General features: G+C 35.1%; 2 protein-coding genes across 3 annotated transcripts in view; both read right to left on the reverse strand.

Moving 5' to 3' along the window:
• Nucleotides 1-7,918: 7,918 nt before the first annotated feature.
• Nucleotides 7,919-21,965, reverse strand: LOC134855164 (dnaJ homolog subfamily C member 5-like). 2 transcript variants are annotated; one of them, XR_010164456.1, is made up of 9 exons: nt 21,856-21,965; nt 19,142-19,576; nt 18,749-18,824; nt 18,449-18,505; nt 17,851-17,961; nt 17,527-17,568; nt 14,754-14,979; nt 14,097-14,396; nt 7,919-8,906 (listed from the first exon to the last, which is right to left on the reverse strand). XR_010164456.1 is itself a non-coding variant. In XM_063871580.1 (8 exons), the coding sequence occupies exons 2-8, from the start codon at nt 19,213-19,215 to the stop codon at nt 8,851-8,853; spliced, it is 642 nt and encodes a 213-aa protein (XP_063727650.1). In that variant the 5' UTR covers nt 19,216-19,576; nt 21,856-21,965; the 3' UTR covers nt 7,919-8,850. The 2 variants fall into 2 exon arrangements, 1 of the variants encoding a protein (XP_063727650.1); XM_063871580.1 differs by lacking the exon at nt 14,097-14,396.
• A 409-nt stretch (nt 21,966-22,374) lies between these two features.
• LOC134855165 (ras-related protein Rab-14-like) overlaps nt 22,375-26,741 on the reverse strand; it is a 108,397-nt gene continuing 104,030 nt past the window's right edge. The window contains exon 7 of the mRNA XM_063871583.1: nt 22,375-23,135. Within this exon, the coding sequence (XP_063727653.1) occupies nt 23,087-23,135 (49 nt within the window). The 3' untranslated portion in view covers nt 22,375-23,086. The remainder of the gene's footprint in view (nt 23,136-26,741) is intronic.

Genomic DNA, 26,741 nt, shown 5'->3' on the forward strand with positions numbered 1-26,741 from the left:
GTTATTTCAAAAATTGGACTATGTCCAAAACTTAACTTGTTTCTAAAACGAGTGAGAAGAGCTAAACACTTTGTGATAATCATTTTTTCAATGGAGATAATTTTTCCCTTCGAAAATTATGGAGCCAAAGCTTTTGCACAAACTATTATCTAACCGGTCCGTTCGGTTGATTTTTTCATCTCAGCTTTTGTTAATTTTTTTGAGGACATTTCAAAAAGCTTCTGAAAAACTATCAAAGTTTTTAAAAGAAACATCAAAACGAGTTCCAAAACTCCAGCTTTTTTCCTGCAAAGAGCAGGCTGTGACTGCTCAAGCAGACAATATTACAAAAACTGGTTTTATCGATTAAACACAACCTGAAAATTGGCACGGTAATTTTCGCGAAGAAAAAAAGTTAAGAAAAAATTGTCGAAGTTTCAAAACTTCGATTTGTTTGAGCTACATTTTTTTTTTAAACAAACTGGGCATACCCGGTTATGAAACTAAGCTTCCAACAACATGTTGTTTCGATTAAACCTATGATATCAGATATGACAAGATAGTTAGCGAGAGACGTCCGAGAAACGGTCAGCAAATCAAAAAATTGACATTTCCGAGAATCATAGCATTTTGTGAAAAAAAACGTCGTAGCCACTTATGCGGAAGAGATGCAATCAAACTGTACTTTCGATGGAAACCAAAATCTTTGATGTGGGAGGGTAGTTCTTAAGAAATATCATAAACTTTTAGTAAAAAATTTACAAAACTAAAACGTTGACTTTTCCGATGGGCATACGTGTTATGGGAAGCTCATTTGCTCACGCAACTCTTACCTAACGTTTCTGATACTAAAAAGTTATGGCCTTCGGAAAAGTCAAATTTTTGATACTTTAACACTTTTATAAAGTTTTTTGACATTTTTCCGAAATTTAAGATTTTGAGTTCAATCGAAAGTACAGGTCGATTGAATGCCTTCTGCATGAGCGGCTACACTGTGCCTTTTCACAAAAAGTTATGATTATCGGAAATGTCAAATTTTTGAATACTCGACCGTTTTTTGGATTTCTCTCGCCACTATTCTGTCAAATCTGATATCATAGGTTAAACCAAAACAACAATTTGTTGGAAGTTTTTCTGTATAATTGGCTATGCTGAGTTTACTTAAGAAAAAAGTAACGGCCTTCAAAAAGTCGAAGTTTTAAAAAATTTGACTTTACGCGAAAGCTACCGTGCCCCAAATCTCAGGTTGTGTTCCATCAAAACACCCGGTTCTTAGAGTTTTCTCCGCTTAAGCGGTAACAACCTACTCTTTGCAGGAAAAAAACATGGATTTTGGAAGTCCTTTTGACCTTTTTTTGGAATTTCTGACCGTTTTTTAGAAACTTATTGATTTTTCTTAAAAATTACACACTCAAATCCAAGATAAAAATCCAACTGAAACAACCGGTTGCAATAATGGTTGCTGCAGAAACGGTGGCGTCTTAATTTTCGAAAAGGATATGTCATCTCCTTGGGAAAATTGGTTATCTCAAAAGAATTTTTGTTCTACTTAAGTGGGGAAACAACTGAGGTTTTGGGTAAAACCCAATTTTTAAAAACCTTCATTTCGAGCCAAATCAGTATAACAAAACCTTTCAATAACAAACACATAAATCCAGTTCTAGCTGCGGACACTTGTTGTTTTTATCTAGACAACCGAATCCTTTGAGAGTTGAGCCTAAAATCTCAATTATGGCAGGATAGCTTTCGAGATAATTCAAAAATTTAAAAAAAGTTGGCAAAAAATCAAAAATAATTTGACCATTCAGAGGGCCAAAGTTTGTATGTAAGCAAATTGGGACGTGGCCGCTGATGCAGAAAGTTTTTCGAAACCAGTTTGTTCATTAAAACCAAAACTCAGATTTGAGAGGGGTAATTGTTGAGAAACTTAAAATAAAATCGTATACTTGGGTCAAATATTCCCCCACAGATTTTTTCGAAAGCTGTAGACAAAAGTTTCAGGTTAAAAAACGCCAGAGGAGTAGACCGACCCACAGGGAAAGTTAATTGCCTGTTTTTATCAAAAAGTTTGCTTATAATTGACTTTTTGTGATCTAAAAAGTTTTTCTTTATGAATTGTTTTTAGTTCTGTTTTTTTTTAAATCTGGCTTAAAGTTAACTTTTGTCCTCCAATCTAAACCAACTACAAAGAGGCGAAGCGAAGCTTTACAACACAAACTTATCAAAAACATAGGTCAGAGAAAAATAAATGTTGAAAAAAATTGTGCGAATCAAAATTTCTTTTGGCTCGATAAAAGACAACTAAGGGCCCAGCAAAATCTGGAGGCAAGTATTTGATATTCTGTAAATTTCAAACCATCATGCACGACGAAGTGAGTTAATTCAAAAATGGACTATGTACAAAACTTAATTTGTTTCTCTACTAAAATAAACGAGAAGAGCTAAACACTTTGATATAATCATTTTTCCAATGAAGATAAAATTTCCCATCAAAACTTATAGAGCCAAAGCTTCTGCACGAAATATTATCTCAACCAGTCCTTTCAGTTCATTTTTTCATTTCAGATTTTGTTGCTATTTTTGAGGACATTTCAAAAAGCTTCTAAAAAACTATCAAAATTTTTAAAAAACCATCAAAACGATCAAAACGATATCCATATTCAAGGTTTTTTCCTGCAAAGAGCAGGTTTTGACTGCTAAAGCAGACAATATTATTAAAACCGGGTTTATCGATTAAACACAACCTGAAAACTGGCACGGTAAATTTCGCGAAGAAAAAAAGTTAAGAAAAAATTGTCGAAGTTTCAAAACTTCGATTTGTTTGAACTCCATAATTTTCTTAAAAACAAACTGGGCATACCCAGTTATCAAATAATGCTTCCAACAACATGCTGTTTCAATTAAACCTATGATGTCAGATATGACAGGATAGTTAGCGAGAGAAGTCCAAGAAACGGTCAACCAATCAAAAATTCGACATTTCCGAGAATCATAGCATTTTGTGAAAAAAAAACGGCGTAGCCGCTTATGCGGAAGATATTCAATCAATCTGTATTTTCGATTGATACCAAAATTTATGATTTGGGAGGGTAAATCTTGAGAAATAGCAAAAAGTTTTATAAAATAGTTACAAAACTAAAACGTTTACTTTTCCGATGGCCATACGGGTTATGGGAAGCTCATTTGCTCACGCAACTACTCCCTAACTTTTCTGATATCAAAAAAGTATGGATCTCAAAAAAGTCAACGTTTTGATAATTTAGAATTTTTATAAAGTTTTTTTGACTTTTCTCCGAAAATTAAAACTTTGAGTTTAATCGAAAGTACAGGTCGGTTGAATCCCTTCTGCATGAGCGCCTACTCTGTGCCTTTTCACAAAAAGTTATGATTATCGGAAATGTCAAATTTTTGAATACTCGACCGTTTTTTGGATTTCTCTCGCCACTATTCTGTCAAATCTGATATCATAAGTTATACCAAAACAACTTGTTGAAAGCTTTTCCTTATAACTGTCTATGCCCAGTTTGTTTAAGAAAAAAGTTATGGCCTTTTAAAAGTCGAAGGGAAGTTTTGAAACTTTTTGACTTTACGCAAAAAAGCCGTGCCAATTCTCAAGTTGTGTTCAATCGAAACCACCGGTCGTTGGAAGGTTCTCTGCTTAAGCGGCCACAACCTGCTCTTTCGCAGGAAAAAAAAACATGAATTTTGGTAGTTCTTTTAACCTCTTTTTAAATTTTTTGACCGTTTTTTAGAAAACTTATTGATTTTTCCTAAGAATTACACAACCAAATCTGAGATAAAAAAACCAACTGAAACAAATAGTTGCGATAATGGTTGCTGCAGAAGCGGTGGCTCTTGATTATCTCAAAAAAAATTCTTTTTCAGTAGAAAAATATTTAAGATTCTGGGCAAAATTCAATTTTTGAAAACAATCATTTCGAGCCAAATCAGCAAAGCAAATCCGTTCAATGTTCAATATCAAGCACATACCTCCAGTTTAAGCTGCGGACCCTTGTTGTTTCTATCTGGACAACCGAATTCTTTGAGAGTTGAGCCTAAAATCTCAATTATGGCAGGATAGCTTTCGAGAAATTTCAAAAATTTAAAGAAATGGCCAAAAATCAAAATTAATTTGACCATTTAGAGGGCCAAAAATTGTATGTAAACAAATTTGGGCGTAGCCGCTCATGCAGAAAATTTTTCGAAGCCAGTTTATTCATTGAAACCAAAACTCAGATTTGAGAGTGGTAATTTTGAGAAAATGAAAACAAAATCAAAAATTTGGGTCAAATTTTCCCCCACAGACTTTTTCGAAGGATGTAGACAGAGGTCTTAGGTGAAAAGAAGCCAGGGGAGTATACCGACACTCAGGGAAAATTAATTGCATGTTTTTTTCCAAAAATTTGCTTATAATTGACTTTTTGTTATCTAAAATTTTTTACTAATTTTATTTTTTTTTATATTCTGGCTTCAAGTTAACTTTTGTCTCCAATCTAAACCAACTACAAAGAGACGAAGCAAAGCGTTACAGCACGAACTTAAAAAAAAATTGCTCAAAAAAAATAAAATGTTGAAAAAAAATTATGCGAATCAAATTTTGTTGGCTCGATAAAAGACAACTAAGGGCCCAGCAAAATCTGGAGGCAAGTATTTGATATTCTTTGAAATTTAAACCATCATGGGGGACGAAGTGAGGTAAACCAAAAATTGGACTATGTCGTAAAATTAACTGGTTTCTCTACTAAAATAAGTGAGTAGACCTAAACACTTTGAGATAATCATTTTTCCAATGAAGATAACCTTTCCCTTCGAAAATTATGGAGCCAATGCTTCTGCACGAAATATTATCTCAACCGGTCCTTTCAGTTGATTTTTTCATTTCAGATTTTATTGATTATTTTTGGGGACATTTCAAAAAACTTCTGAAAAACTATCAAGTTTTTACAAAAGCCATCAAAACGAATTCCAAAATTCGAGGTTTTTTCCTGCATGAGCAGGTTGTGACTGCTCAAGCAGACAAGATTACTAAAACCGATTTTATCGATTAAACACAACCTGAAAATTGGCATGGTAAATTTCACGAAGAAAAAAGTTTAGAAAAAATTGTCGAAGTTTCAAAACATCGATTTGTTTGAACTCCATAATTTTCTTAAAAACAAACTGGGCATACCCAGTTATCAAATAAAGCTTCCAACAACATGCTGTTTCGATTAAACCTATGATGTCAGATATGACAGGATAGTTAGCGAGAGGAGTCCAAGAAACGGTCAACCTATCAAAAATTTGACATTTCCGAGAATCATAGCATTTTGTGAAGAAAAATACGGCGCAGCCGCTTATGCGAAAGAGATTCAATCAACCTGTTCTTTCGATTGAAACCAAAATCTTTGATTTGGGAGAGTAGTTCTTAAGAAATACCAAAAACTTTTATAAAAAAAGTTACAAAACTGAAACGTTGACTTTTCCGAAACGTTGACTACGGGTTATGGAAAACTCATTTGCTCACGCAACTACTCCCTAACTTTTCTGAAACCAAAAAGTTATGGCTCTCGGAAAAATTAAGGTTTTGATAATTTGGAATTTTTATGAATTTTTTTGACTTTTCTCCGAAATTTAAGACTGAGTTCAATCAAAAGTATAGGTCGATTGAATCCCTTCTGCATGAACGGCTACATTGTGCCTTTTCACAAAAAGTTATGATTATCGGAAACGCCCAACTTTTGAATAATTGACCGATTTTTGGATTTTTCTTGCCCCTAAACTGTCAAATCTGATATCAGAGGTTTAATCAAAACAACTTGTTGAAAGCTTTCTCTTATAACTGTCTATGCCCAGTTTGTTTAAGAAAAACGTTATGGCCTTCAAAATGTCGAAGTTTTGAAACTTTTTGACTTTACGCAAAAACTACCGTTACAATTCTTAGGTTGTGTTCAATCGAAACACCCGGTCGTTGGAAGCTTCTCTGCTTAAGCGGGCACAACCTGCTCTTTGCGGGAAAAAGACATGAGTTTTGGTAGTCCTTTTAACCTCTTTTTAGAACTTTTGACCGTTTTCTAGAAACTTATGGTTTTTCCTAAAAATTACACAATCAAATCGGAAATAAAAATGTCCAACTGAAACAACTGGTTGCAATAATGGTTGTTGCAGAAGCGGTGGCTCTTGATTATCTCAAAAAAATTCTATTTTAGTAGAAACACATTTAAGGTTCTGGGCAAAGTCCAATTTTTGATATCGTTTTTTTTTCGTGCCAAATTAGTATAGCAAACCCATTCAATATCAAACATATACTTCCAGTTTTAGCTGCGGCCCCTTGTTGTTTTTATTTAGACAATCATAGCAGGATAGCTTTCTAGAATATTCAAAAACTTTAAAAGGTCAAAAGCAAAAAAAAATTGACCATTTAGAGGGCCAAAGTTTGTATGAAAACAAATCTGGGCGTAGCTGTTCTTGCAGAAAGTTTTTTCGAAACCAGTTTGTTTATTGAGACCAAAACTCAGACTGGAGAGGGGTATTTTTTGAGAAAATGAAATCAAAATCAAAAATATGGGTCAATTATTCCCCCACAGACTTTTTCGAATGCTGTCGACAAAATGTTCAGGAAAAGAGGCCAGAGGAGTATACCGACCTACAGGGGAATGAACGGTTTTTAAATTTATACCCCTTTTTGAAAAAAGTAGAAGTTTTGAGAAAAACTTAAATTTTTCCAATAAGTTTGGAAATAATTTTCCATAATCAAAAAAAATATATCAACAAACCGATTAGTTAATATACAACCAACATGAACAGTGCAGAGGGGAGTGTTCAATTTTTTTTTTTCTTGAAACGACCCAACGTTAGGTCAGTAAGCCGATAAAAAATTGGCAGAAATACTTTGGGCCGAGGTAATTTTTCAAAGCGGAACAAAAAAAACAAAGAATGAAATATGAACAGAAGGTAAGCAAAATTACTAGTTGTAGGAGTAAAGCAAACACTAAAAGCAACATTTAAGAAAAATGCGCGCAGCAAAAAAAAAACAAATTTAACAGGTGAAAACTAAGCCGACAACAGATAAGCAGAGAAATAATTGACCAACAATTTTATTTGAAACAGAGTATTTCCAATGTGAAAAAAATAAGCTCCTGGTCAGATTCAAGCCGAGGATCTTTGCCGTTCCAGGCATATTCTCTACCTCCAGGCTAAGTTGGCCGTGAACGCATTGAAATTTGATTCATTATGCACCAAGATTCAAGTTATTCTGATAAACAAGTTGTTAATCAGAAAAAAGTCTATAATCCAGTTTGATAACGCTTGTTAATCGCAAGCGTAATAATGATGGTTCAGCAATTTAGCTTTCGCTCACGAAGTGTTCGGTTAAAAGACAACTTTTCATACTGAGCAATAACGTATCTAGCTACGGCATTTCAACGTTTTACGGCAAGGTTTATTGTCCTTTGTCGTATCTTTTTGCATCAAAATTTTGTCAAATAGGAAACGTGAATTTGCGGTTGATTTATGACTTAATTTTCTCGGACGCTCGAAAAGGATAATTCAGGTAATCGGATAGCATCAGGCGCATTTATATCTTTTTCCGAGCTCCGGTAAAGATTTTTGAACTTTGGGGTGAAGTATGGGTTTTCTATGGCTCACATGATCCATTAACAAACTACTCTTTTTCACACTAAAACACGTGCCACAAAAATTGTCAGTTAAAGTTGAGTGGTACTATTCAATCATTTTAGTTGCAATTCAATCCTCTTAGATAACAAAAATGTTTATTAATCGCTAACAAAAATTTTACTATGTGTTTATAAGTCCATTACTAGTTTTTTCTGACGTAGTTTATAGCCGCACGAACAAATGTCAACCAACTGATACATTAGAGTTTTATTTTCGTTTTTAATCCATTTTGCAAACGAGCTTGTGGTCCGCAACTCGGCCGAATATTCCTGTTTCAGAAGACTGAGATTTATCTCATTTTTATTACAGGAAAACAATAATTGCATTCATAAAGCAGGGGAAAATAAAATTTGTTCAAACTGTTTATAGTATTTTCCATCTTTCTAATATTTCATAGCTCCATTAAACTTTATGTCTAACTAATTGAGAAAAAATAATTCATTCGAGTGATCAAATAATAAACTAAAGATAAAGTGAAACTTAAGAAACTGAACAACAACAGATCCCGAAACACAGGCGAAAAGTATACCAGTTGCCAACATATACAAACAATATATATACCTGCATCGATATATCAAATGATATAAAAACAATTTGATTATAGATGGCTTCAGGGACGAATTATAAGACTATGCAAATAAAAAAAAACACGTTTTAAAACCCTGAAACCACCCTTTCCTGGAATGTAGAGAAACCTTTACATGAATAATCGATACTGAAACATTTACAATTTTGATCATTTTGTAGCACCTTTTCACTTCAATTTGCTATTCGAAAATTTACTTTCGCTGGCTTGACAACCTTAATGTTATTTCACTATGCAGCTATGCCCTGCTATTTCTATTTTCACTTCAAAATTTCAAGTTTTCAAAAGTTGTACATCGCCGCTTTAAGAATAACATTCGTTCAAAAAATTGAACGAGTCGCTCCTTAAAAACTTCGAAAGAAGGGCATTTTTATTAAAGAGGCTCTTGAAACATCAGGAAATAAACTTGATTCACAGATGGGCTGCTGAAGTCTATGGCGAACAAAGATCGAATTATCTGCACGAATGAAACGAAAGTCTTTTCCACGAAACTGAGCAGATTCTTTAATTTCCCATTCAAGTGAAGATTTCACCTGTGTAGATGAACTAATTGCTCTTCTTTCATTTTGTTCTATTCCAGTGCCGATTTGAGGACACATACCATTGACTCTTAGATGACATTTGAGCGTCTATTCTTCATTCCCACTCCCATAGTAGTTCGCATCTGCCGACAGAGGCGTCTTTTCTGAAGCAGGAAAAAAAAACAAAATATGATTGCAACAGACATTTATACAGTTTATAGCAAATTAATTAAGCAGACGGCTCATTTCTGTGTCAGATTTTAGAGTAAAACTACTCGAAAGAGCAATGCACAAAATTTTTAATTATGATTTAGTTTTTGTTATGCTGTAGCTTTTAATCCAAAATGCTGTACAGTGCTGATTTAAAGTCTCCGGACAAAACGCAATAAACTAGAATTTCAAAACGCTAAATGTGTTTCCCAAATTCAAGTTTTTCTCAAATGGGTTGACTTTAAGTTAAAAAAAAGCTGAAGACAAAACTTGCAGAGAATTTCAGCACAATTCAAATGGTGCACATTTTTTTTGCAAAATTCAGGCCCAAAATTTAACCCTAAAATGGATCAGTTTAGCTTTTTTTAGTCAATCAAAGTGAGCCTCTTACATAGCCCAAAAAGTTTAAGAAGGGATTAATTATAGACAAAAAAGGTCATTTTTACTAAATAAAACACCAATTTTTACTTAAAAACAATTTTTAAACAATTTACGCTATTTCTTGGAGAGTATACCCTTCTTAAAGTTTATTGTGCTATGTAAGAGGCTCACTTTGATACAACAAATCAGTGATCGACCAATTAGTTTTGGTGTAATTTTTGATTGACTAAACAAGCCAAAACTGATCCATTATTGGGGTAAATTTTTAGGCCCAAATTTTGAGAAAAAAAAACTTGCACTATAATAATTCTGCCGAAATTCTAAGAAAGTTTCATCTTCATCATTTTTAACCTTAAGTCAACCTAATTTGAGAAAAACGCATTTTAAAACTCTAGCTTAATGCGTTTTGACCAGATAATTTAAGCAGAGGCGAAGTTGCACTTCGCATACACAAGCAAAAATACGACCGATAATGCTACTGGGAAAAACTGAATGAGTAAACCTTCGAGTCTAAAAAACTTCTTAAGTGACACACGCCAATTGTGAGTCTTCATAATTGCTAAGTGACGCAAGCCAATTATGACCCATTAGCAGTACCAGTCAAATTGCAAAAAAAAAGAAATCTACCAACTAACATGCCTCAATTTATAGAGCGGGCGCATTTAAACTAGTATACAAAAAAGTTCATTAAAAACATCTGACCCTGTCCAGTTTCGAACCCTCTTAATTTGTTGCTGGTCTCCTTCCCTACCTCTACGCTAAAGATCCATGATACCTTGAAGCTAAAGTGCTATTTGTAATATAATAGTCGGTGTTAATATCCTTAGCGTTGGTTGTACTTAATACCTTGATCAAAATGAACTTGGATCAAATAATACTTTCAAAATGAACATTTTGTCGCAACAATTGCATCGCAACAAGATTTGCGACTTAGGTTGAGAAAACAAGAAAGTTCATAGTATATCACAAGCTTCAGCAATGTAGTTATTGACAGATTAAATTTCTCAAGTTCACAGAGACGTTGCTCATTTAGACGTTGGAAATCAAATTTCACTAAGAACCTACTCTCGAAACATCGCTGATCGATAATAGAGTTTGCCTTTCTATTAACAAAAGAAATGACAAAGAATCGACTTTGCTGTTCGATAATGGAGTTTGCCTTCCTATTAACAAAAGGAAATAATTTGAACTTAAACGAAATCAAAAATCAATCCCCGAAAATCAAAATTGAGCGGGAATAAATTTAAAACTTATCCCGAAAAAAAAACAAAATCATCACAACTATATAAGTCTTGAAGACGTTGATTGACTCGTAATTTAAAGCACAATCTGCCAATTTCAACAAAAACTTGCATGCAAATCCAAATTTTCAAGTTGCCTTGATACATAAATATCATCTTAGAAATAAGATTTGCATACCAAGTTTTTCGAAATAGGTCATTTGCTCTACATAATTAAAGTCTCCACTTTTACGAAAGTTTTCAGTTAATTATTTTTCAGTTAAAGGCTGGCAAAATTATTATGAAAGAGTCATTTACTATCTTCGGGGAAAATTTAGTATGAAAACAGCTGCTTTTTAGTCCGAAATCATGTCACAACGCTGCATGATACGTCGAAGTATATTATACATTTTATGACAGTATTTATATTGCTCATTTTTATCAACTTAGTCAGCTCTAACTGTTGGAACTCTTCAAAATAAGTATCTGAAAACGTTAAGATGAACAAAACTCCTTTGCTATTAATAAACACTGTGATGCATGCGAAAACTAACTTAAACGAAGGCAACTAGATGCTAACCAAGACAATGAAATTTTTCAAACATACTTGTTTTAGAAAACAAATTGGAAGGCGATTTGAAATTCTTTTAAAAAAAACTGCATTACACAATAAATTCAATAATCTGAAATTAATTAATTCAAGAATCTAGTATTCTATCATGAACTTTCTCCAGAATCTTATAATGTTTGTCCAATCTAAAAAGTGAAAAGCAAAATTTTCAAATCATAACGAAAAGAGATTTAAAGTGATAATGTGACGTTTAGTGGCAATTACATATTTTTTTCGAAGACCAGCACTCAAATGAATGAGAAAATGATTTCGTTGGGGTTTACTGAAGGTTTATTGAAACAGGCACATCAGCAGACAAAAATCTAAAGCAGACAGCATGAAAAGAAGCAATTTACTTGATCCGACAGCTACATCGTTGGGTTAGATTTTTTCATGCAATTTCAGATACCTGACAAAAAATCAGTTGAACCCACAGAAAATCAGTTGTGGCATCACAGTTAAGCCCTTTCGTATGTTTCGGAATCTCGAAAACAAATTCAAACATCATTAAGCTTGTCTCAATTCAATTCAATTCAGAAGAAATTTTTGAGGATTCTAAACAAAAAATGAGAATCATAGACAAAATTGTGCATAGTTTAGTCCAGCCAATTGCCAAATTAACTGATTTCAAACTACCAATTTTTACGAAAAATAATCTCAGGCCAAGGCGTTGATTTTTTCAAACCAGTTTTAGATTTCAATGGGACTGACCGTAAAGCACTGCTGGCTTGCTCGTAAAGTAAGTACAAATAAAGAAATACAGTAAAAAAATATTTCAGAAGTTTTCGTGGTATTTCAAATTTAACGAAAGCCTTCATATTACGCTTCGCTTCCCAAACAGATTAATTAGCTTTTCAATTATAATAAAAATAGGAAGATACAAAGCAATCTCAGCATTATTTTCAAGTGCAGAGCCTTTCAATGTCGCCTTTTATCCACTCTTCGCTGAAAAAAAAATGTCCGACAGCAAATATGTCAGACATTTTTTTTACACATGGAGATAGTTTAGCGAATTTTTACTGCAGCTTAAATCAAGATTGAAAGCACTTAAATAAATATTGAAATCACTCTATCACTTGTCTTCGTAAGTAGTTTCTGTGGTACCTCAATTTAGCTGGTTAAAACGTAGCCAACAGAAAGTTGGAAGTGTTCATGAACTCAAAAAAGCGGGAAAAAAAATAATTGACTCAATTTAAAACATTTTTTTTTAATTTCGAGTTTATAATCTTGTATTATCAGCGCCCTTCAAACAAATAACTCAATTTGAAAAAACTGAACCATTTGGTTGTTTTTTTTTTACTGGGAATCTGAACAATGAAATCCATTTTTGAAATGAGTTCGTAATTGGAGTGTAAGTTGCCTTCCTTTTACAAAATGAATTTGAAAGAAAAAACCAAGACGTGAAGAATCGAACTTGAGCGTGACACAGATGCGAAGGTGCACTTTGCACGCAAACACTAGCGAGAACACAAAAAGTAGCTCTAAAGAAAAAAGTAGAAATAAGCTTCAAATTAGTAAAAATTCGTCTACGTCTCGGATTTGAACCTACGACCTACTGAGACCTAGAGATAATGAGTTTCACGCAGTAACGACTCAGCTACAGACGCTTAATTAATGACAAACAATAATCACAAATAAAGCAGAGAACAGATGCTATGCAATTTCTAATGCTAGAATTAAATTTCCATGTAAGTGAACACTTTCAATTAACACTTTTATTTGCCAGTTAGGCTAGGAAAAAAAGAAGCTTCGTACTAATACACTAACGCTCGCAAGCTCGCTAGTGTGAATAACTAACCAATATTTTTTCCGGGATAAAAATTAAACACGACCTATATAAGTATCTTCATTGACACTTAAAAACAGCTTATTTGAAAATTGGAAGTTCAAAGAAACTTTTCAGGGGGAAATTTGAAATCAGCATGGCAAACAAAACTAAAAACAAAGGCGAGGCTGGAATTAACCACAAGCAAAACTAAGCACAAAGGCGAAGCTAAAAGCTTTCAATTAACACTTTTATTTGCCAGTTAGGCTAGGAAAAAAAGAAGCTTCGTACTAATACACTAACGCTCGCAAGCTCGCTAGTGTGAATAACTAACCAATATTTTTTCCGGGATAAAAATTAAACACGACCTATATAAGTATCTTCATTGACACTTAAAAACAGCTTATTTGAAAATTGGAAGTTCAAAGAAACTTTTCAGGGGGAAATTTGAAATCAGCATGGCAAACAAAACTAAAAACAAAGGCGAGGCTGGAATTAACCACAAGCAAAACTAAGCACAAAGGCGAAGCAAAAATGATTGAAATGCGTAAAACTAGTTACCAATAACGCGTATCATATGCTATGAAATACGCAATGCTATGCAGCAAAACAGACCACCAAAATGAACACTATTTTCCGAGAGCTGGGATATAAAAAAGTGTTGATTCGTAATGTACACTACGCTCTCTGACTTGCGTATATAATATGTATAAAATTATTCAAACTCCGACAAAATTAAAATAGAAGCGAAATTGCATTTAGCATACAAAGGCAAATATACCAAATCCATGAAAGAAGTTGTTAGAGATGATGGGAAAAGAGAACCTGTTTCAGTCTCAACAATTGGAAGATAATTATGATGATAACAGACAGCCAGTGAAAAATGACTCGAAGGATGTGTCTTCCTTCGAGTCTTCCTGATAAAAAACTCATGCTCGCTTACTATAAAGCAAGTGGTCGGAAAATTAAATGATTTAGATTAATTTGATAACATAGCAATGCAGAGGCTCGCAGAAGACAAATCATATGGAAGAATAATATCAGTGATTCAACTAAAAGTATCTACTTGATGATTCACTAAACGTGCAACAAGCATAACGTCTTCCAAACGCGAAATTGGGGTTTCCATAAAGACGGATCAAACATATCTACACGGCAGTACAGTTACCTTTCCACTGCGCAACTACGTTCATAATTCAAGAAAGCGCAAAACTCTGTTTCTAAGCGCTCGACTCTATTTCTGTATCATCTTTAACTTTCTTGTCTTTTTCCGTATTTTTGTTTGGCTCTGATGCAACGTTTTTGCCAGGTCCGCCGTTTTCTTCAACTTTTTCCGACGGCGAGGAAATTTCCGAGTTGGTGGTGACTTGTTTGCTGTCTGAATTTTGCAAAGTATCACCACTGCCTTCTTCTTCTGGGTTTTCGGAATTTCTTCGCGATGCTCCAACTATCACAATTATTGGGAGCGCTTGAAATGTCGAGGAATAAAATTCACATCTCAATTGCGAGTAGGATATGCGTTAATTTATTAATTGATTTATGGAAAAATAATAACAATAGATCAAATAGTTTCCGTACAAATCAGGTTATAATTAAATTTTGAAATTTATCAAAAAATGGGTTGTTAGTGAAAATATTTGATTATTGGGTCGTTGAACGAAATCAACCTAGCTGGTTTGTGAAAACTTCACCAAAAACTACACAAGTCATTCCACGTAAAATCGGATTGTCTAGTGAGTTGAACTTGAACTATGGAAAAATGTTTTCACGCTTTGCTGGATTGAAAAACAGAACTGATCACACTCTATTCATTCACAAAACTCACCATTTGTGGAGGGCTGACTAGTGACTACATTCTTACTACTCGCTTCACTCTTCGTCTTCTCCTTCTCCTTATCACTGCTACCATCTTCAGGATCACTGCTACTCATGAAGGGGTTGTCCTCGTCAGGCATTTCTGGCTTACACTTGCCACAGCAGCAGTTGCAGCAACAGCAACAACAGCAGCAGCACCAGCATCCAGTCACAATCGAGCAGAAAATGAAGATGGCCTAGAAATTACAAGTGGATTACGTTAGCTGGGAAATGGGCTGCTAGGAAATAATAAAAAACCAATTATCTACCACCTTTGATCCAAGTTTGCATGTACGTATAAGCCACAACATCGCTTCTTGGACATTTTTTTTTCAAATTATTTTATTGCTGTTTAAAAAACCAATATGTATGTCCAAACTTTTTGCATCTAATACCCAATTTCTACACAGAGGCGAAGTTGCTCTTCGCATACAGAAGCAAAAATATGACCAATAACGCTACTGGGAAAAACTGAATGAGTAAAACTTTGAGACTACAAAATTTCTCAAGTGACGCACGCCAATCACGACGCATTGGCAGTACCAGTCAATTTGAAAAAAAAAACCAACTAACAATCTCAATTTATAGAGCAGTCTAGGGAGCAGTAATAACAAAAAATTGAATGCAATAAAAATAGAATGAGATTTAAAATTTGAGATTTTTTGTGAAACTCATCCCCCCGGCACGCCATATAAAGTAAAGTACAAAGTGATAATTTTCGCTCCTAGTAACAAATCAATTATGGCGAATAAGCTTCCTTCAACCAATTTGGAACGATTTCTAAGAGGGATTAAATCTCCGCTTCCGCGTTAATAGCGCGAAATATATCGCGCGTCAATTGTCCCAAATTTGCCATAATAGCAATCTTTAAACCCCCAAAACTTTACGAAAGATCACAGGTGAAATATCGTTCCAAAATTAAGCTCAAGACAACACTTCCATTTGAATGATGAAAAAATCCCGTCAAAAACAGATAGTTTAAAAACCGAAATTTGTCTGAAGAAAAAAAAACCTCGCCGAGCACAAATATTCCGTTTTTTTTTTCGTTACAAAAGTCGGTACAAAAATAGTCTGTGTTGCTATCCTTAGCATTGGCTGTACTTAATAGCTGGTTATTAATCAAAACGAACACTTTCGAAATGAACACATTTTATCGCAACAAAATTTTGCGACTTAGGTTGGGAAAAAAAGATAGTTCGTACTAAAACACAAGCTTTGCTTGCGTAATAAGCTCCGAAACTTTAAAGTGGCTGAAATTGTCTAAAGATACTCTACAAAAAAATTACATAAAAAAAAGAACACGAAAAAAAACAGCTCTAGAAAGTGCAATAACAAATAATAGAAATATCAAAAACTCGGCTGAATCTAGGATCTACGACCTACTGCAATCAAGAGATTCTGAGTCTTATGCACTAACCACTCAACCACGCACGCTTAACCACCGACAAACACTAGTCACGAATAAAGCAGCTACATTTGCTAAAAAAATGTCAATGAGATTCAGCAAAAATGGCACCAAATACAAAGAGACACAATTTTGCAAGTAACAATTTGGATTTTAACAAACTGAAGGCAACCTTACTAACTTTGCTTATAAACAATTGCGAAGCATAAAGCCGCATTACGTATAAATTATGCATTTCAAGAAATTGCTAGATATATTGAGTTAGAAAATGTCTGAATTCGAGTTTTATTATTGTTATACTGTTTGAAACAAAGAGCTTTCATCGGTTCACTTGATGAAATAAAATGCATCAACTGTGTTCACGTATTGCTATTCGAATGCCAAAGCACTGTGCCAGTCGGTCTTACGGCAGAAGTTTTAGTAATTTTTCGTTCGAATGGAGTTTTTTGTTCGAATGGTCAAATAATCAGAGCGACCGAATTTACAATTGGGGAAAGTTGACAAAAACTCAGTCTAGGCATAAATTGCGATTCGCAAATTACCAGATAATATCCAACTTGAGTAGAGCTGTATTTTTCCTAATAGAGCGCACAAAGAGTGGATTCGTGAGTGCTGAGCCTGGAGCAAAAGGAGCCTTGATTAGGAACGTCTCCTACTCAAGTGACCCTATGGTCCAAGTTTTTGCCTAGATGTGAGTACTGAATTTAATTATTTGAGTGCATTTTGTACAGTTACAGTGGAGTAAAGCGAGTTTTAGGTTGTTCCATCTGAAATGGATCAAATGTTCACTGTACAATAGAAAACAAAAAGTATTTTATTGAGGTCCCAAGCCTGTTTTTAACGGCATTCGCGTGTTTTAGATATTTAGAGACCTAGTAATGGGGGATTACCAAATTCTATCTAGAGTGGCGGGTTTTTTTGGTATTAGCCTTTAAGCTGTAACTATCCTTAAGTTCCATGTCATAAGCGTGACTGCGGTACAGAAGCACAAGAGATATTGTCCCTGACCCTTGAGCCAATAGTTATAGGTCCCATTTTTCTTAAACTCATATGCGACGCGAGTGAACGACTGTTACACACATGCTATCAAAAAAGAGTCCAATATTTGCGCCTTAGGTTTAAAAAATAGAATGTCCTAAAAAATACACTAAGTTGACGCGAGCGTAATAAATGAAGTTTAAACATTTAAAAGTTAAACGTATCGAAGACGACCTTGTACACAAAAAAAGACAAGACATTTTGCAAAAACCACGTTGAATTTACAAAAAGAAGAGACACGTTGATGCAATAAACATTTAGAGTTAACAGAAAAAAACTGTTTATTTTAATAGAATCTAACCTTTGAGACAGGATTGTTGAGAGCGAAGTACACTTTGGCTGCCTGAAACAAAAAAGTAATTTCAGTACGAGCGAATCACACGAAAAAAAAGCAATACTCGAAGTAGTAAAATTAAATGACGGGACCAAGGAACAAATATTGGGGGTCATGTTTGACCATTTTGACAATTTTTCTCAATCTACAGAATAAAGGGTGGAAATGTCAGTATGTCAGTGTAGAAGAGCCCCAATTAAGTAACCCTCGTATACTTATTGATTTCTTTATCAAACTGAGTCGAAAATAGGGCGTAGTGGACCGCATGGTATTGTGTTGTGGTCACTCTACCTCGGGTCCCATTTGGTCCATGAGGTGGAGTCCCCTGCTGCCATACTTGTCATATATCTCCCGCTTCTGCTCATCTGTCAGCACCGAGTGTGCACGGTTAATCTCCTTGAACTACAAGTGCACAATAAGAGCAAATAAAGCACAATATTCACATCCACAAAAACATGGTTGATTGTTTGTAAATGTAATAATTCCTTGATATGTAATAATTCCTTTTTAACCAAGAAGTTATATCAACCAAACATGTATGTTCTGCTGAAAAAAAATACAACAACAACTCCCTGTAGTTTGCAAATGAGGCGAGCAAAAAAACTATTAAAAACTAATACCCAAATTTTTGATAGGAATTCTCCTATGTTCGAGTTTGACTAAAAACTGCTTAAGCGCAGATATTTCGAAAGCAAGATAGTAATGAAATTTGACAATTTTCAAATAAAAATTATCATTTCACGCATTCGCATTAAATTTCCTCTTGTGACAGGATATGAGTGTAAACTTTCTGATATTTAAAAAAGGCATCATTAAAGATTTGGACAAATTCCATGCCATTTTTAGTGCCATAACAATCCAGAAGCACATTTTAGTTGAACTTATTTACCGTTTCTGCAGCTTCAGGGTTGTCATGGTTCTTGTCTGGGTGATATTTGAGCGCCATCTGAAACAAATCTCCTCAATTCCATAACATTCGTAATCATTATAGTAAACTGTTTCCAGTAGAATTCAACACTCAACACATTAATTTTTATAAACACTCATCTAAAAAGAGCTCAGTCTGGGAGACCATCATTATTAAAATTATGTCTGTTTTCAGATAGATCAATCATTGTAACCATAGTATGAGGGATATATACAATTACTAGATGCAAGTTCCATGCAAGTTGCGAATATAATTACTAACTTTTCTGTAGCTCTTTTTGATCTCTTCATTGGAAGCACCTTTCTCCACATTCAACATCCTGTACAAGCCTTCTCCTCTGAAATGAAACAAATATCGGTTTAAAATAAACTACAAAAGCCTGAAAAAAAGCTCCAAATATCAGCCAAACGTTTGCAGAAAAGCAGCACGAATTGCGATCAAGTGCAAAAAAAAAGTTGAAAAACGAAAGGCTAGGTCACTGCAGGATTCAAAACTGCAGCTCCAGACTTAGAAAAACTTGCATTGAGAACGGCTTAATTCCGATTTCCTGCGGTACACATCTCTCAAATGCTTTATTAATAAATAACAGGCAGCAATGAATGAAATTGCCAAATATTACTGCAGGTTATCCAAAAACTTGAAATGAATACTCACTTGGTACTGAGTTTGCGCTGAAGACCTCCGGAAGCTTCCTGAGCATCTTTTCCATCCGGTTTCGAAGCTGTCATCTTGCAGTCGACGCACTATTTCAAAACAGGTGTCTCCTAATACATTAACAAACTAAATAGGGGCAGTAACAATAATCGGCAGTAATGATATTCTGATTACCAAGCAACAATTTGAACAAAATGTACGAATACAATAAAAAGATATCCCAGCCCAATAATGGGACTCAAATCTCTGAAGTTTATCGTCCAGGTATTGCGAAGGCAACAGAGTTGATCGTGTGAAAAATGCGCTTCAGCGCGCAGAAACAAGTGTTGTGATCACTTTTCGTGACGTTCATAGTTTGGTTTCCATGGTAAATTAAGAAGATACTTGAGTCTATATTATTGCACTTGCTCTAAACTGATGCTGCTTCATTCATAACTGAAAAGAAAAAACTAACTAAAACAAGAGTAGCTTTTTACTGCGTAAGTAGTACAAAATGCTCTGACTACGGCAAAAATAATTTGAAGAACGAAATATCAAGAAAATAGAAAGTCCGCAATTTCTCTTAGTTTTAGGCTTATTTCGGAAGAGGAAAAAATCATATCATCTGCAGCAAAAAATAAAGAGAAACCGGCCAAATGCAAAAACCATTTCCATTAGTATAAACTCATCCATATAATCCGTAGCTTCACTATGGTTCTCAGAAAACTGTTGAATCAGCAAACATCCAGGATAAAACTTCAGGAAATTATAAAAAAACGCTATAAAAATAAGCAAAAATTGGGAAATACAAAAACCAAAATGTGGAACTTTTATGACAAAAGCTCAAATGATTCAAATCCGACACAATATATGTCTACATAAATTAGAAGCGGAGCTTCGCACCACTTTCGATTCCAACACAAACATAGCATAGCAAACTAGCCGGAAAAAAACTACAGGCAGAAGTCGATAAGACAAAGATCTATCGAAACACTAAGTATCGAAAAAGGACAAAAAAATACCAAAATTTCATATATTCGTCTCGATTTGTATTGAATAAAATGAAATTAATTTTGACAAAAAATGCCACAGCAAAACATGGCAGTTGAAAAAAAGTGAACAAGCGGTAACAAAGCCGACCAAGCTTAAGCCGACACTACAAAGGACACTATCAAACGACGCTAAGGAAAATATACCGCTACACAATAAGCCAAAATCTTTTAAATCAAATAGATAGAAAAAGAAAACCAAGCTGAAACTTTTATTAAATAAATGTTGGTATAATTAAAACCAACGCCAAAACCAAATTAAGACACAGAGGCGAAGCTGCGCTTCGCAAAAAAAAAACAAGCGAGAACTAGAGAAAAAAGCAGCTCTATAAAAAGAAATAAAAAAAATTGAAATAAGCCTATGAAGCCTATGTTACTCTAAATTGGTCTGGATAGGATAAAAATCAGACCAGTTTTTCTCAAAATAGACATTTGTTTCGTAATTCGAATCACGGCTGAAAGGCTCTTGACATACGATACTTGACCCCCTATTCTTTTAGGCAGTCAGACGTTTATGAAAGAAGTCATCCTACTGAAACAGGAGTAGCTTTTGCAGCGTTAGTAGCAAAAGAAGCTCCGATTACAGCAAAAATCAATTAACAAATAAAGTATCAACACAATCGAATGTCTGATTTTTTTTCACGTTTTCGGAAGCGGAGAGGCAAAAAAAAAGAAAAACTGGCAAACTGCAAACCATTTGCAATTAGTACTAACTCATCCACATTAATCCGTAGTTTCCTTCTGGTTTTGTATGAAAGAAGGCATCTTACTGAATGTTTCTTTACTGTAAATAGTTCAGCGCCGGATAACAGAACACTTGCTACTCGGAAATGATTCGACCAAAAATATTGATCAAATCACGACTGAAACCTTTATTATGACCTCATCTGACGAGATTTTGGAGTACTTGATTTTTCCGGAAAAAAAAACATTTGAGTACAAAGTTCCTTCGTACTTCATGTTCGCAACAAACATGGGGAATATTCGGATAACAGAATTGAATGACCGAAAAATTTCAGCCAATTATCGCACAGTTCAAACCTGATTAAGTTCCACAATTATATGCTTCAAAATATATGTCCAAAACGAAATCTAATTTAAAACAAGGATAATCAGCGGCTGTACATATCCAAGAGAAACTACATCAAAACTTAGAGCCTGATGAGTAAACCTGGCATAATCGACTAAGGTTGGCCTCGATAACGATTAAAAACAAAAATTAACACCTTTTTTATGGCACAAAAATGCTAAAACGAACGCTAAATGCAGCGTAAAAACTAATTTTCCGAAAGTAAAAATTTTCATGGCTTTAGTAAAAACTCTAAGCCATATTGCAACAACTTCTCAGGCGCAAGCTTTAATCGCTCAAAATTGCGACAGAAGGGTCTACTGAAGGGTGATATGATGCTTCACTTCACCCATTCTGATGATTATTTGAGGTTCCTGATTGAGTGGCAAAAAATAAAAAACGCCCGAAGACAAAGTGCCTCCCTGCTTTCAGTGATCGGAACAGCAACAGCACAACCGTACAAAACGCGTCCTGAGAATATTAACATGACAGAAGCACAAATACACTGTTGAAATGACGTAGATTCAAAGATATTAGCTGAAGCAAAACTTAATGAATTGACTATTGTTGAATTGAACTGTTGAAAATGGTGGTAGCTGAAATAATATCATTCTAACTGGAATAGACAGTGAGTTGAAATTGAAAATAGAAAGCGCTGTGCGTAACTGAAGAAATAGCCAAGTTTAATTTAGCGAAGAGAAGAGAAATGTGAGAAAGGGAAGACCAGTTTTTGTTTATCATCAATATCTTCAATAAAAAAGAATCAAGAGTTACAATGTAAAAACGAGTTGAGACAAAACAGAGTTTAGCCAAAAAAAGTTAATAATAAGCCGTTTTTCTCCCATCATTCAGAAATTATTACAAGATGAACAAATGTGTTGGTCTAATTTTCTCTTTTTTTTCTGTTAAATAAGCAACGTTTTTCCACCAAGGGTTTCAACGACGTATTCATATTTAACAAATGGTAACTTGAAAGTCTTCCGATTGTCACATTGTTTGAATTATATCCACTCTTCTGTTCTTATCAATGGTCCAATGGATACACGGTATCTTTTTTCCTCTTACTCACGTAGTAATCCCATTCCCCTAGGGTATGAAATATCTAGGACAAGACAGAGTAACAAGCCGAAAACACATATTTCCGAAAAGTTAATTTGATTTGCAAATACTGCTACAATTTGAAAATTAGGTCTCAGAGCCAATGTTACGTAACAACCACCGAAAAGTGTTGAACATATCGCAATTATGCTTCGCCTATGCTCTTCTATTTACTCATGCCCATTGCGACGATCGTGTTATTTTGCATATAAAAAAGAGTCTCACTTCGATATAATAATCAATTTAGAAAATCAGCCTAACATTTGATCACATTTATAAAAGCATGAACAACAAATTATATCACTTCAACAATTTTCAACTTAAGCTCTATCCAAATAGCTTTCAACACAACTTCAATAAGCATAGGCATTATTCGATGTCTCCGTTCTTTCGATAACTTTTAAACCGAGTACGTCCCAAATGACTAAGTTTCAAAAGCCCTTAAAATGCAAAAAAAAACGAAACACTTAGAAACTTTTAGAGTTTCAAATAGACGATGAAGGGCAGTTTGAGCTCACAGAGGATTTATACTGCATTTTTTTATTCAGTTTTATGTGCGAATAATGTCATTTGGGATATCAGGATTAGGACAATCTCTCAAAGAGAGGCTTGAAACATTAGACTTTCTTTTCTGTATTACAATTGCACCTCAAATCTCAGTTGCACAATACGTCTTCTTCTTCTTCGTTGTCTTTTCTGCCCCTTTCTTCAGCCATAGTGTAGTAATCCGTTGAATTATCAGTAATGGCATTAGTCCATCCTTGTTTTGAGGGAACTCTTCGTTACTTTGTCCTTTTCGCTGTCAACAAAGAAGATGAATAATCAATCAGTATTACAGGGAACAGGGTAATAAATCCATGTGACATGATTAACTCCTTAGACATTCATTATTTCTTCGGGGATATAAAGGAATGGTTTTCCAATTAAGTAACTCAAAAAAAATGCCAACAAGTCCAATTGGTCAAGGAAATGTCTAGAAATTGATTGGACACAGAATAGCAGTAACAAAAAGCAGTAACATTTTGGCAATGTCGGACATTCATAGTGCTTGGAGAAATCTTGTTAACTAAATTTGGTCGAGATTCTTGGCTTTTTTGGACCTACATATATCATAAAGACAACTGGTGAGTCCACTATTATTACAGATTATAACGGATGATTGGTGGTTTACCCGAAACTAGTTTCAGCATTCAAAGTTATTTAAATTTTTTCAATCAAATTTTATCTTGAAACTATTGACAATTCGCAACATTCAACAATTCGTTACAGAACAAAATTGGTGGTAATCATTTTCAAGCGCATCATTGGTAAGTAGCAACCCTTGCTAAGCTGTGCTTACTTTCAGCACAAAAAAGAAAAGCATGACTTTCTGGTACACTAAGCGCTCAGCCAAGGACGATTAACGAATCACAAACACTAGCCACAAATAAAGCAGAGAACAAATGCTATGTACTTCCAACGCTACAGATTGTGATTATAGCAGAAGTGCCACAAAATGAGCACTTGTATTTGAGAGTAAGCTTGCAAAAAAAGAAGCTTGGTTCTAATGAAAATCCCTTAATGGCAATCAAACCACAGGCCTCGAGCATCCAACTCGATTGCACTATACAACTGTGCTACTGACACTTAAAAAACGAGACACTTGCAATTCAAAAGTCGGAGAACACATGCTATAAGACTGCCAATACTATTCAAAGAACTGCCCATACTGCTCACCACACAGCGCTCAACTAGGAGGTGCTCAAATTCGATGCATCCTACATTGGTCTCGTTTCGGGAACCAAACTGAGAAAAGGAGAGAGAGCGTTGCGAGTAAGAGAGAGAAAGAAAATTTAGGGAAGAAACAAGACAAGCGTTTCATCAACCGAGCAGCCAAAACCAGCCTACCGTCTCATGTTCATGTTACTGACTGGCCAATTCTCATTCTGCTATTCCGCAGCGAAAAAGAACAAAGTGCAACTAAATGAAGCATAAGTTACAGAATTTCGCCCATAACCGATAGTATCTGGTGTCACTTCGGAGCTTTTACTGTGGGAATTGAGACTTCTGCCAAATTAACCCGATTGTTACCCTAAATAAACAACTACCACCCGCACCCAAACTAAGACACCAACTTAGAATACATCAACTCGATCTCAGAGCTAAATTAGACAAAATAACCCATCACATGGTGACAAGTGACATAAAAATTAGGCCGATACAAGAAACGTTCACTACCAAAGAACCAAAGCTACGTAATGGATACCAAATCGTCGCACACAAGAGAAATAATTCGCGGCAAAGGAGGCGGACTTGCATTCATTATCAAGATGGGCATCAATTATCAGACGCTTAAACTCACACAAAAAGACACCTAAATAGAGCAACAAGCAATTACACAGAGGCACAGTTGCACTTCGCATACACAAGCAAAAATATGGCCGATCACGTTACTGGGAAAAACTGAATGAGTAAAAATTTGAGTAAACAAAGTATACAGTAGGTGAAGCTTGCCATTATGATTCTACATAATTTTTAAGTGACGCAAGCCAATTATGACGCACTAGCAGTACCAGTCAGTTTGAAAAAAGATACTTGCCAATTAACATGCCTCCTTCCCTACCTCTACGCTACAGATGCATGATACCTTGAAGCTAAAGTGCTATTTGTAATATAATAGTCTGAGTTAATATCCTTAGCACTGGGTGTACACAAAAGCTGAATGTTGATCAAAATGAACAGTTTCAAAATGAACACATTTTGTCGCAACAAATTTGCGTCGCATCAAAACCTGCGACTTAGGTGGGAAAGAAAAAGTTCAATATATAACACACGCTTTGCTAAAAAAAACTTAAATTATAAAGGGTCCTTTACGTTTAGGTACGGTAGTGCACAAGCTGGATAGGGCCCATACCAGAATTATATAAATACATCAGTTAACAATTTTGCAGGAATCAGGTCAAGTCAAAATTTAATGCATTGTCATTAAAGGTATTTACTTCAACCGTTCCTCCTCTAAAATAGCACTAATTGAATAGTCTATGAATTGAGTCTTACTAAGTGACCTGCACCACCGTATACAAAGGATAGCGCTCCTGAGCAGCGCGAAGCTTAACTTAGTTCTTATATAGTTAATTGTTTCTGAGTAGCTTTCATGCCTTTTTTCACTAAGTTTTTCAGCTATGCGCTGCATTGTCCGGTAGCTGCTGGTGCGGCACCACCAGTGCAGCCAAAAATGAGCTGGCAGAAGCTGCTCTGTTCGACTTGTAAAACTCTATTGGTATTGTGAGTTTTTTAGTGATTCGTGGTACTTATAGGCGTCTTTCAGCAGTCTTCGTGAAGTTTTTGCGTGTGGGTTGAAGACTTTGACATCAAAGAAAGTTCGACTAAACCTTGAGCCCCATAATCCGTTTGCTTTTACATCTAGTCGAGCGTCTTTATCAGTTGTGGTTGAATTGTTGACAAAGCTCTCGCCTTGCAACGACTGACGTTTCGGCTCAATTTCAACATCATAGCAAACCTTGCTCATGAGGTTGGCAAATGTATCTCTGATTTCGTCATGTCTCATGTGGGTGCATCCACCCTTTGCACAGTGAAGGGTGGAACCATACTCGAAAATAAAAACTAACAGTTCAAGTCTAAAAATCTATACCGCCAACTTCCAGCCACAATCCGGTTGTAGCCCCGGTTTCTCTGCGTCGCTTCAAAACCTACTAACAAACACAGATGCGCTAATTTTGTGTGACATCAATGCACGCTGCCTAAAACTACCAGAACAAAATGACGCAGCAGACTGTCGTAATCAATGAACACACATCCACGCGCAAAATTAAAAAAAATTCATAAGTTCACCTGACATAAACCTAGCAAAATCAAATTGGTTAATGCCCACTGATTGGCACCTTGACAACAGATTGGGATCAGATATTTCAGCTATCACCTTCGAAAATGCGAAAGTCAATTTGTCAAGGCAACCACGAAAACTTCCATAAATGTTTTAAAACCAGATTCGAAAAGCATCCGGGCAGAGTGAAAAAGGATTCCCCTAACAATCGTTACTTAAATCAATCATCAAAGTCCAGAAAATCTTCAGGAAAATAAATGCGATGCAGCATCTAAAACACACACCTCAAGGTTGCACTTCAACCTCTTAAAGCCTTAGAAGATCTCGACTGAAATTCTCAAAAGCAATGGACAGACTCCAACAGCATCAACCCTGAGATTCCACAACAGGAAGATTATTTAACAAGTTAAAGATAACAAAATATCAAAATGGATGGAATTTTAGGAAATGTCGACCTTCAAGGGGCAGCAAGTAAACTCTGGTCTACAGTAATAGGATTATCGAAAACAAACCAGCCAAAACTCCAAGACACATCCATTATCTTTGACTATGAACCCATACACGACACACAAAGAGTCTGCA

The sequence above is a fragment of the Symsagittifera roscoffensis genome, chromosome 10, assembly GCF_963678635.1.
Source record: "Symsagittifera roscoffensis chromosome 10, txSymRosc1.1, whole genome shotgun sequence".
Taxonomy (NCBI): Eukaryota; Metazoa; Xenacoelomorpha; order Acoela; family Convolutidae; genus Symsagittifera; species Symsagittifera roscoffensis.

Excerpts from the sequence above, each read along its gene's own strand:
- LOC134855164 (XM_063871580.1), bottom strand. The coding sequence starts at position 19,215 with ATGACAGCTTCGAAACCGGATGGAAAAGATGCTCAGGAAGCTTCCGGA. Across the intron at positions 18,506-18,748 it reads TCAAAAAGAGCTACAGAAAA|ATGGCGCTCAAATATCACCC; the intron begins GTTAGTAATTAT and ends GATTTGTTTCAG. Across the intron at positions 8,907-14,753 it reads TAGTCAGCCCTCCACAAATG|AAAAGACGCCTCTGTCGGCA; the intron begins GTGAGTTTTGTG and ends TTCCTGCTTCAG.